At 32.7% G+C, this 12652-nt stretch overlaps 1 protein-coding gene across 1 annotated transcript in view; it reads right to left on the reverse strand.

The window, feature by feature from the left end:
• Pik3c2g (phosphatidylinositol-4-phosphate 3-kinase catalytic subunit type 2 gamma) overlaps positions 1 to 12652 on the reverse strand; it is a 318773-nt gene that overhangs the window by 203699 nt on the left and 102422 nt on the right. The window contains exon 15 of the mRNA XM_078015186.1: positions 7210 to 7398. Coding sequence (XP_077871312.1) covers positions 7210 to 7398 — 189 coding nt within the window. The remainder of the gene's footprint in view (positions 1 to 7209; positions 7399 to 12652) is intronic.

Here is a 12652-nt window from a genome sequence, read left to right on the forward strand (position 1 = left end):
TAGGGACTATCATGTTTTGCCACTTGACCTATCCTTCCAATTTCCGATTTTCTCTTCATGCATCCTTCCTCTTAGTCTGTAAATATGTTTGGAGATCTTTTTTTATTCATTTAAACAGGCATACAAATTCCAGACCTTCAATTCTATTTCAAGAGGCATCATTTATTTCTCTCCCATTCCTCTTTGGAATTGGAAGTTTGGAATATACCTTCAGTATTAAAATATAATCCACAAATATCACTTCTGGATATATAGTCAAAGGAATTAAAGTTGGTACGTAGAAAAAAAATCTGTACTCCATGTTCATTTCAACATTTTTCATGATAGTCAAATTGTGGAAGCAATCTAAATGTCCACCAATGAATAGATAAGAAAAATGTGGCATATATGTACAATGGAATACTAAAGAGCTTTAAAAAAATAAAATACTGACATTTTCAAAACCATATATACTTGGATGATATTGTAATAAGTGAGAAAAGCCAGGTACAGAAAGACAACTTTTGAGATCACTTACATGTAGGATTCAAAATTATTCCATAGAAACAGAAAATAGAAAGGAAGAGTATCAGAGGGCTAGTGGAAGAAGGAATGAAAAAAGGGGAGATGCTGATTAAAGGGCACAGAGTCTCAAAGGGCACAAAGACTGGAAAAGTCCTACATGACGATCACAGTCTATTTCAAAATTGCACAAAAGAGTAGATTTTTAACATTTTCACCACAAAAGTGATAAGCTGGATATGTTCATTAGTTTGATTTTTTAAAAAAATTTTTATTAGTCATACATGACAGTACGATCTTGACGATTCATACATTTGAATCAAATAGGGTATAATTTCTTATTTTCTGATTGTACAGATTGCAGAATCACATTGGTCATAGAGTCACCCATATACATACAGCAATAATAATGTTTATTTTATTCTGCTGCCCTTCCTAGCCTCCCTTCCCCTACCCTCCCCTCCCATCACATCTCTCTACCCAATCTAATGTGACACATTATTTTTTCTCCTCACAACATCACACATGTATTCTGTATAACGCAGCCAATTTGGAAAGCAGTATGGAGATTCCTTGGAAAGCTGGGAATGGAACCACCATTTGACCCAGCTGTTCCGCTTCTCAGACTGTACCCAAAAGACTTAAAAAGAGCATACTACAGGGTCACAGCCACATCAATGTTTATAGTAGCACAATTCACAATAGCTAGACTGTGGAACCAGCCTAGATGCCCTTCAATAGAGGAATGGATAAAAAAAAAATGTGGCATTTATACACATTAGTTTGATTTAATCTTTCTACAATAAATATATGTATACATATATACAATATATATACACATTGTATATATGTATATATATACATATATATGTATATATATAAAGATCACATTATTCTACAAAATCATGCAATTATTATTTATCAATTTAGAATTTAAAAACTGCTCTCACTAATATCATCAATAATCACTCCATTTCCAAATCCATGGATCTGTTTTGAGATCTAGTTCTATTTCATACTTCTCTAAAGCCTTGGAGAATCTTTTTCATGTATGCCAAACTATGAAACTTTTCTGTGTGTCCTCCACCTTCTGGGTCATTTTTTCCTGTATCCCTTCTTGCTTTGTACTACTCTTAAAATGTATTTGGCCCCTTTCTGCATATCTACATGGTCCTGTTTTACATCTTCTACTTCTGTGGCTACAATTACTGCCTTACAGTCAATAAATCCCAGATTGTTTTTCAAGGTTTGATTTTTCTGCTAAGCTTCAGATCTGTTTATCCAACTGTGTACTTGGCAAGTTCTCCAGGTGTCCCATCTGAAGGCTTTAAAAAATGCAACACATCTAAAATAAACCTCACATTTCACTACCCAAATTTACTGTTCCTTCTAAAATTCTTGTCTTGGTTAATGGTATAATTTTTCCATCATTTACTCATATCAGGAAGCTAATCATCTTTTTTGTCTCTTATTTTCCTCAGAAATGTCTCTCAAATCTGCTATGTAGATCTCTACATATGCTTAATCCAAACCAAGACTATTTTTCAAACAAATTATTCAAACACCTGATAACTGTCTAGTATCCTTGCTCTCACCTCCTTTTCATAATCCATCCCTCACACTGATATCACAATTTTCCTTGTATAATATAAAACTGTTTATATGACTCTTATTTTTAACACCACTCCTTGGTCTTCTATAAGAAACCCAGGTTTCTTACCTGGTTCAACAGGCCCAAAACAATCTAAATCAAACTCCCTTCTTTAACTTTGTATCCCACGCAATTCTATTATATTAAATTATTCACTATTCTCTGATCCTCCATAACCATGCACATACTAGTCTTCCTTCAGAAAAGTTCTATGAATATTTCAAGTCAGAATTCAATTTCCTTGTGATGATTTCTTTATTTTCTCCGAAAGAAGTTGCTTCTCTCTTTTTGGGCCTCATACAACACTTGCTACTTACTTTAATTATAATACACAACACATGTAGAGCAACCTTCAGCTTCAATCTCTCCCTATAAAATGCATGTTTTTTTTTTTCCAGACTGTCACTATGGCTATTCTCTTTGATTCAGTACATACCAATTTCTCCATGCATTTTTTTTGCTCAATAAATAAATGGAAAAGATACACCATCACCCATCAATTATCCAGCCAAATGTGTAAGTTTTAACTGTTTACTGTTGCATATTCTGTTCTTCCTGTTTACAATGCTAGTCAAGAATGACTTTCCTATAAATTTATCTCTAAAATAAATGATGCTGCAGTTTGGTGCAAACATTTTATTTATTTATTTACTTCTTGCGCGTGAAACATTTTCCCAAAGAAATTGATTTTGAAAGTTAGGGCACTGCCTGTTAAATATTGCTTTTATTTCTGCAAAACAATAATTTTACATCATATGGGATGGCAAGTTCTGGTACATTGTCAAACTTTATTTAAGCTCCTGATGTAATCCTCTGATGCCAGTTCAGAATTGCTATTTTTAAATGAATACTTTCCTTGAACTGACTTTTAATTCCTTGGGTAATTTCTACTTGCTATTAGCTGTTGAATAGTTGTGCCTGTGCATCAGAGTTCAGGAAAATAGCAACCATCTGCCAAGAACCACAGACCTTAGCCCTGGGTCTCTATTATTCTGACAGCTCCACCTTCTCTAATGGAAGTATCAGTACCTAGTGAGCATTCTGTTGGCACTCAGAATGGAAGTATTAAGACCCCATGGCCCACTCTAGGTAAATTATATATTGTCATGTCCTTTGCTAAAAATAAACTAAAAGTTGGGGGTGAATCTTCAGGAAGAATTAAGTAAATAGTGTTATTAATATTTCCTCAAGCACAAAATGGAGCACACCAGTTCTTAAGAGGTTAAACCACTTAAAAAACAGACTATTCAAAGGAGGAAAAAATATAGAATTCTGAAGAACTCACTCTGACAACTCATTTAACAAGCACATACTGTTTGTTCTCAGAAAAGTCAGCTTTTGAATTTAGAGGAGTTGAAAGGTTCATTTCTGGAAACAGCTTGTCCTCAAGTTTTTTAATAGTTCAGTTAAACTGAGAGTGGGAGTCACAGGATGAGTACAATGGAAATACTCCAACCTTTTCAGTGACCTTATTTTGTGCATGATAAAGAACTTTCCAGTGTGCAAATAAATCAAGATTTAATGAAGTTCCCTGAATGAGGTTTAATAAACAGTTCTCCAATTTGGAAACTGTCCCTATACTCTCTAATTATTAAAATCTGATTATTCGAAGAAAAAGAAATTAGAGTGAAGCAGAAACATCTGAACATGACGGCCATTACTCTTTACAATTTAAAAAGCTGCTTTAGTATAGTTAATATATTTAGTATGTAAATAACCTATGAAGTTTATTCAGGAGGGCTGTAAATCATAGTGGATAAGATCACAAGATCTGTGTTCATGAATCCCTGGACTTGAGTGTTAGCACTACCATCACTGGGGCAATTTAACCTGCAAGCCAATGTAGAATTGGAATATACAATACATAGGATGTAGAACAATAATAATGGTTTTAACTTTATAGAGTTATTGTGGTACTAAGGAACACTAAGTAAAAAGCTGACCTGTATACTTAAAACATTAAGTCAAATAGATTTCCAGGATCTGTTTAGGTAGAGAAGTAGCATTTGTGCTTAGTTATCAGCAATCAGAGAATATTGAAGTCCATCCAGTTAATCCTCTCTTATAAAATGTAAGTAAATAAACCAAGTTGTATATTAATATTCATACTATAAAAATTTTCATAAGGAATATTCCATGCACTTTACAAAAAATATTAGTTGGCATTAAAATACCTTCAGATAATATAGACTAAGGTGTATCTTAATAAGATAATTTTTTAAAAAGTTGTCACTTAAGAAACTTTAGAAAGTTGCTCCATTAGAAAATTATTCTTTTAAGATATTACAGACGTTCATAGTTTTTAGTTTAAAAGTTACTGAAAATTTTAAGCAGCTTAAGGAGACTTGAGTCAAATGCCATACAATTTACCTCGTTTGAAGTGTATAATACAAAGTTTTTTTTTCTTTTTAGCACATTCTCAGGTTTGCACAATAGTAACCACAAAAAGTAACCTTATACTCGTTTTCAGTCATTTCCCATTTCCCTCCAACTTGCTCTAGTTGGTCCCATGTTACCACTAATGTACTTTTTGTCTCTATAGATTTGCCTGTTCTACACATTTCATATAAATGAAGTCAGTTAATGTGTGGTCTATCATATCTGGCTTCTTTCATGGAGCATACTGTTTTTAATATTCATCCATGTTGTAGCATACATATATTAATATTCATTTTTATTATTGATTAATATTACATTATATGGAGAGACCTCATTTTATTTATCTATTCATGTGTTGATGGACAATTAGGTTGTTTCTGCTTTTATTTTCTTGAATGGGCATAGTTTTTATTTATCTTGAGTATATACTTAAAAGTGGAATTATTAGGTCATATGGTCACTCCTCATTTATCGTTTAAGGAACAGCCACACTGTTTTCCACTGTGGCTGCACCCAGTTTATATTTAGACCATTGAAATATGAGATTTATAATTCCTCATATTGTAACTAACACTTTATTTTTGTCTTTTTTTGATTATAGTCAATCCCGATGAGTGGAAATTAGTATCTCTTGTGGTTTTCATTTGTATTTCCCTAGAGTTCATGATGTTGAGCATTGTTTCATATGTTTATTGAATATTTATTTTCTCAAAAATGCCTATCAGATGCTTTGCTCATTTTAAAAGTAAGTTATTTACCTATTTTTGTTGAGTTTTTATAATATTTATGTATTGTAAATAAAATTCCTTTATTTGATATATGATTTACCAATATTTCCTCTTATTCTCTCAATTATTACAGTCATATTTTGAACAAGTTTTCTATTAGCTAACCAGTTAGGAATGGCAAAATAATAATTTTGCTAATATTTTAAGTTTTTCTTCAGAAAAAAAGCAACTAGAATTTAGCAAAATAACTTTGCAGATTTGGGCAATTTTTTTGTATGTAAAGCAGAAAAAGAGGTTAAAACTTAGGACTGAGGTGTCAATGAGAACTTACTTTTATTCAAAAGAATCTTTAAACAGTACCATGATGAACTGTGAATGATCCCAATGAAACCAATCTATAGTTAATTGATTTTCTTATCACACCATTATTTCATTAATTCCCTCAATTGTATCAGGCAATGTGGTAAATAAAGAAAATACATAATTCCCTCAAATAACTAATAATTAAAACACTAAAATAATTGTAATGTGTTTTAGAAAGCGTTTTTTTTTCAATAGTGAGCAATTAATAAGTCCCAGGTATTATTAAATCCTTGGGAAACAGAAACATTAAGATGATGTGCCTTGTCTCCAGTAGCTGCAAAGTGAATGAAAATATGAACACTTTACATGTTTCAGGTAAACAAACTATAATAAAGTGCAAATCATAATAAAGCACTGTACTAGTCAGAAGTGATCAATTGTACATGGCTATGCCAGGCAAGGGTACACAGAAGAAGCCTTATATATTTCAAATAAGACATATATACATGACAACATATATGATATTATATTCTATATAAATATGCACATATTAATATATGTACACCATAAATAGACAATATACATATGCAATATATATGTGTGTGTATTTATATCCTCTACATATATTTCTGTACATGCAAAGAAAGAAGTAAGTATCTAAACACATAAGAATTAATGGAACAAGCCATAAAATTAATAAAATCTTCAGATAAGATAATGTCTTCATAAGATAATAGTAAAATTTGGGCTGGATGATTGGAAAGAAGTTAGAAAATGTTACAAGCTATTTGATAAAACTTCTTTCTCCCTCTCTCTCACCCTGTGAGTTTTAGGAACTTTTATTTGTAAATAATCCTAAATAAGTCATCCTGAAAGTCCTTTGTGTCACTCTCACACTTCCCTGTTCTCTGGGTCTTAAGAGCAGATTCAGGGCACAGCAGGGAGTCCCAATTCTGGTCCCACTCTAGGGATTACAGACCATCATCTGGGCATCAGAGAGCTGATGCCATCAAGATGGTCTTCAATATCCCTGTGCTCCAAGGAAGGGCTGCTTCTCCTGCTCTACAGCCGGCTCCCACACCCGCTCCCACATACTTCTCCCTAGCAGGACAACATCATCAACCCCTCTCCCCAGGCTATATGCATTTTGTTCAGTGGGAAGATTCAGAGAACATGCAAAGGGGTTGATTTTTTTTTCATTTATCATCATTATCATCACCACCACCATCATCATCATCATCATATTTACTGTGCACCAACTCTAAGCAGGGCATTTTGCCACACTTTTCATGTTTAAAATTCTAAAATATGTAACATTAATTTTAAGGAGATTTTATGAGAGAAGTAGGAAGTATTATTTTTCCCCTGTTTAATTTTTTGTTATTTCTTTAAGAGCATCTAGACTCTTCATTGAAGAAGCTATGCCCATTAAAGATACTTTAAACTTAGTGTCAGGCACAATTATAGCTTAGCTTTGTTTGAAATTTATATGCATAACATATTTATTCAGAATTAATATCCATAACTCTTTGAATCTGAAACAAGTAGAATAGCTATTGAATTAATTATGTGATTATATATATATATTTTTCTCTTCAAAGAAGTTCTTCTAAACCAGCAATATCATGCTCATTATGCAATTCTTACCTGGAAGTCAAAAGTCCAAGGGCTTCCAAAGGATGAGAAAATGTCCATCTTCTCAAGATGGTATGCATTTCTGAAACAGTCCTTTCATCCCATCCAGGGGCACTACCCAGGACCAAAGGAAGGGAGCAGTTTTCATTATTGCAGTAGAAGCGATAAAACCATAGGTATCTTTTCTTTTCTTCAGAGAGTCTGAAAGAACAGATTAGAAATCAACTTTTCTGGGCTTTGCTACACTAACAAATGTTACTGAAAATGCACAATGGAAACCTCTCTGTACTGCTTTGGATATTGTTTTGGTTTATTTTGGAAAACCAGATCTTTGTCTTGTTGCAATAGTTTGATATGTTACTCCATCAGCTTATTTCCCACTAACTGTATTTTATGTTGAAAAAAAATAAACCTTTAGTTCAAAAAATTCACATGTGTTTTTCTTCCCTATTATCCTTGTCACTTTTTAAAATATGTCATTTTAGTTGGCAAAATCTCTGTCCCTTTTAGGGCAGAACTATATTCATCTGAATCTTGAAACATATTCTTTTCACAACAGAGGTAATCAACTGTTTACTTTCTGACTTTCTTGACAAATCAACTTAGACAAGTGGGCCTGTGAAGAAATGGCATATTTTAAAGAAGAAATTCCTGCATCTCAGAGTACTCTTCATCAGAGTTCAGAAATCTTTCTGCTGTTCACTTCTAAAACAAAGATCTCAATTCATCTCTGGATTCTGGCTTTAAATATTCAAAGTTCACTGGAAGTTTGGAGTGGAAATGCTGCAGGATGATGCCAGTTTCTCAAGTGCTCAAGTATTTCCCCCTGGAGAGAGGCCTAAAGCAGAGACCTCAGTTTAGGAGGAGGGGAGGGCCACTGAGTTTCTGACAGTTCATCTTGCTCTGCTCACACTCAGCAGAGGCATTCAGAACCACAGGTCAATTGGAGGACAGCAGCCCTTGTGTGCCAATGCCAACCTTTGAACCCACCCTTCCATCTGATACTGCTGCTCAGCCTGAATCAACTAACTCCCAAGCAGGGCAATGAAAAAAATACTTAATATTAAAGGTCAGTATTTCTCTACAATTTCCTCTGCATTCATCATCATCTGTCAGATGGAATATTTGGAAGAGAGATGATTTTTCAGGTATGTTTAGGTCCCTTTCCTATGCTATGTTACTTTCTTCCCACCAGAAGGCCTATGGGAAAAATCAGTAATAGAATTACTACCACATAGAGGACTCTGATTAAATTCAGGTTTTCTTTAATACTGAATGAACAATGCTATTTCTTTCTTTCTTTTTTATTTTTTACTGAGGCATAATTTACATAAAAGGAAATACTTAAATTCAGTTCAAAAATTTTTGACCAATGCATATGCTCTGTACCAAACACATTCTTATCAAGATACTTAACAGTTGTTTTTAAGTCACCAGAGGGCAAGCACTGTTATGAGTTCTTTCCCTCTAGATTAATTTTAGTCCTTTTAGAACTCCATAATGGAATCAGAGAATGCATGTTCCTGATTTATGGATTCTTTCACCCAAATAGCATGTTTGAAATTTTCCATATGTTGAGTGTGTCAATAGCTCATTCTTTTTAATTAATAAATATTCTTTTTGGATGAATACACTAAACCTTGCTTATTAATTCTACTTTTTGATGGATACTTGGGTTGTTGCCTTTTTTTGCAGTATTTTGTATAAAAGTGGTATGAACATTGCATGCAAATTCTTTTATGGATGTTATTTTTCATTTCTCCTAGGAGACAAAAGTCTGTGTTTTTGGTCAGGTATTTTGTTTACCTTTTGAGAAATCTGTAAACTATTTTCCAAAGTGCTTGTAAAATTTTACATTCTTTTTTTTTAATGCTTAACAATTATTATATATTTATTATGTGGCTGGCATTGCAAAAGTGACATGCTTTAAATCACAGTAAAAAAAGAGTCAGGATATGACCTTAGATATTTTCACTCTAGAATAGAGTTTCTCAACCTTAGTAGCATTGATGTAAAATTTTACATTCTTATGCTCAGCGTATAATAGTTTCAATTGCTCCACATTCTTGCCAACTCTTATTTTTTTTAATACTATTCATTCTAATGGGTGTATTTTTTACTTAACCTAATATCCAGGAAAATTTTCATCTACTATTTTTTATGCCTTTACTTTTGGAATGTCTGTTTGTCTTTTAACCACATTTTGGTTGGATTATTTGGATTCCTTAGCATCATTTCTTCATATACACTGGATATAAACTTTTGTCTCATGGATGTTTTGCAGATGTTTTTCTCAGAACATGGCTTGCCTATTCATTCAATGCCTCTAGGCTAATAGCCACTTGAATCATGGTGCCTTTTGAGAAATAGTTTCAAATTTTACTTAGTCTAATTTATAATTTTAAAATAGTTATTGCTTTCTCTTTTTTTCTTAGAAAATTTTTCCTATGCTAAACATCCATTCTCCTGTTTTCTTCTGAAAACTTTATAGTTTTAGATTTCATGTCTAGGAAAATATCTATCTCATATGGGGTAGGCATCAAATTTATTTATTTATTTTGTTCCATAAGAATATCCACTTGCTGAAAATATTTTTTTTTTGCATTTATTTCTTTGGTGGCTTTGTAAAAAGTTTGAACATAAAAGTGGGAACTTGGACTCTATTCTACATTATATTCTATTCCCTTGATTGGCTTGACCATCCTTAAGCCAACACCACAGTTCTCTTAATTGCTATAAATTTATACTACATTAACCACACATATGAACTGTCAAATTTGTTCTTATTTTCATTATTGCTTTGATTACTTATAGCTATGGGTTAATTTTAAAAACAAATTTATAAAATTCTGCAAATTATTTTTTCCTCAATGTTACTATCCTTTCTTATTTCTCTACATTCTTATGCTGTATTGTTGGCACTTTCTTGTAGGTCACAAGGCTCTATTATGAATTTCAGTTGTAGTTTTTTAAAAAATTTATTATCATAATGGATAATTTTTCTTGCCCTGCTTCAAACTCACTGTTCATTTTTGGCTACATTATGCAATCCATGAAGCCCATCTAGTGATTTTTAAAAAATATTTTTTTAATTCTTTAGTTTTCATTTCTTTATAAAGACTCTTCAGTTTTCCACTCATGTTTTTTTAAAATATAAGTATCTTTATATAGTTGTATTGAAATTACTGTTTATTAACTTAAAACTGGATTTATTTTCACTAACTACAACCCTACAGAAGGCTAGAGTTATATTTTCCTGATTCTTCCCAATATTTTCCTAACTATTGATTATATGCTAGGCATGTCCTAATTTTTAAATAACAATTGCATGGTGAGGCATTTGGAACGCTATATTATTGACAGTTAGCATTCTGCTATCCTTTGGGTGTTGAGTGATTTTCAATTTTTTTTAGTAGGCATATTATTTACTGACAAATCAGTCTGATCTCGTTGAATCTTTTTTTTTTTAAAGAAACTATTAGAATGGGACTACTAGTTCTTAATCTAGGGCTAGTATAGACTTATTCCTAATATCCATCTTTCTGATTTGTTTGTTGAATGTCTGGGATGTTTTGTGAGCTTTCTCCTTTCTTATTAGTTGGAATTTCTCAGTTTCCAAGTATCATGCAACCTCTCAAGTCTACATTTATTGCACATCTCCCTGTGGACCTTGGAAATTTACTTAATCATGAGTTGCTTGGGACTCAATAAATATCTAAGTGGAACTTCAGTACAGATGTCTGTAGCTCCTAATCTGCTATCCTGCTTCTTCCCATGCTGTGCTCTGAAGCCTCAGCATCATCGACCTCTGATATGATCCTTCTTTTTCCTTTACTTTCCTTTTTTTTTCCCTTCCTCCATCCCTCCCTTCCTGGCTTCTTTCTCTTTCTCTGGTTCTTCCTTCCACACTTCCTCTTTTTCTAACTCAGAAGGACTACAATTGCTTTTTTGGATTCTATGACTCCAGGCTAATAGCCACTTGAATCTTGAGGCTCACTCTTAAATTCTGTCTGTTCAGTCCTTTCTGAGAACATCGGTCTCATGTGTATTTTGTTTGTGTCCTAGTTCCTTAGGTTAGCAGGATCAGTTAGGTACCCTTCATGATGAAATAAAAACATTCATTTCTTTTTTAAAAAATATTTATTTTTCAGTTTTTGGTGGACACCACATCTATATTTTATTTGTATGTGGTGCTGAGGATCGAACCCTGTGCCCCGCGCATGCCAGGCGAGCACGTTACCGCTTGAGCCACATCCCCAGCCCCATTTCTTTTGAAGTATATATTTTTGAATGTTTAATTCTGGCGTCTTCCAAATATTTGAAACCACTTTTTTGGTTGACATTAATTTTTTTAAGTTTTTCAGATATCACAGGTATATTTTCATTGAATGTCACTGAATCTGAATTTCCTGATTCTGATTACATTTTATCAAACTGAAAGAAAAAAATAATCAAGTCACCAATTATATAATAAAATATTAAACAATGTAAGTCGTAAAAACCAAGTGGTATTTGAAAACTTAAGCTAATTTGATTCTAACGCAAGTTTTACCACATTGAAGGCTGTTCCCCATCTGTTTCCACAGTCCAGAATGAAACTGTACTGTACAAAACATGAATAATTATATTCAAGTGGGTGAAACAGAGGAAGATGTTGCTTATTTTATGTATACTATTAACATAAATAGAAGTTGAAATATAAAACAAGTAGAATTCACTGGGCTTAATTTAAAAACACAAACTAATATAGTTAATATGATTATTATTTGTTGGGTTTGACCCTTTTTGTTTGAAGATATTTGAAATTCAAAGCATTTGGAGATATTTAAGTTTTAAAGCATTGCATCATTTTTACATTTAAAAAATTTTCTCATTATAAACGACTTAGCCTTTTATATGTGACCTTTTTTTAAAGTAAGGTTTTGTATTTTGAGTAAGAAATACAAAAATAAATGCTACACCTAGTTAAGATGATAATAGTCTGGTATGACGATGGATTGTCAATAATATTTATGAGGACTATAAGACTCCCATTCAGTCTGTATGGTGAACTTTTTATAAAGGCACTAGGCAAGGGGACTTTAGTCCTTGTGACATGCCTGTTTTACACATATCATTTATCAGGCACAATATGTAGCATTGGAATCATAATGATAGACAAAATAGATAGCTTTCTTCCCTACCTTCTCCAGTTCTTACAAATTAATGAGGGAGACAATCACATCAAGGGACAGGATGATAATAGCTAGTATTAAGTGTGATATCATTAGTGTTAATCTGATAGAAAAAGAAGAAAGACTTGATTAGATTGTGTTATCAAAGAAGGCCTGTGTGAGAGATGACATTTAAGTGAAAACTTAAAGAGGGAGATGGTTTAGTCATGTGAAGGACACAGGAAAAGACAAAGTAGGGAAGAATGTTTCAGGCAGAGAAAACACCAAATAAAAGGGGTTAG

This window comes from Ictidomys tridecemlineatus, chromosome 6, assembly GCF_052094955.1.
Source record: "Ictidomys tridecemlineatus isolate mIctTri1 chromosome 6, mIctTri1.hap1, whole genome shotgun sequence".
NCBI classification, from domain to species: Eukaryota; Metazoa; Chordata; class Mammalia; order Rodentia; family Sciuridae; genus Ictidomys; species Ictidomys tridecemlineatus.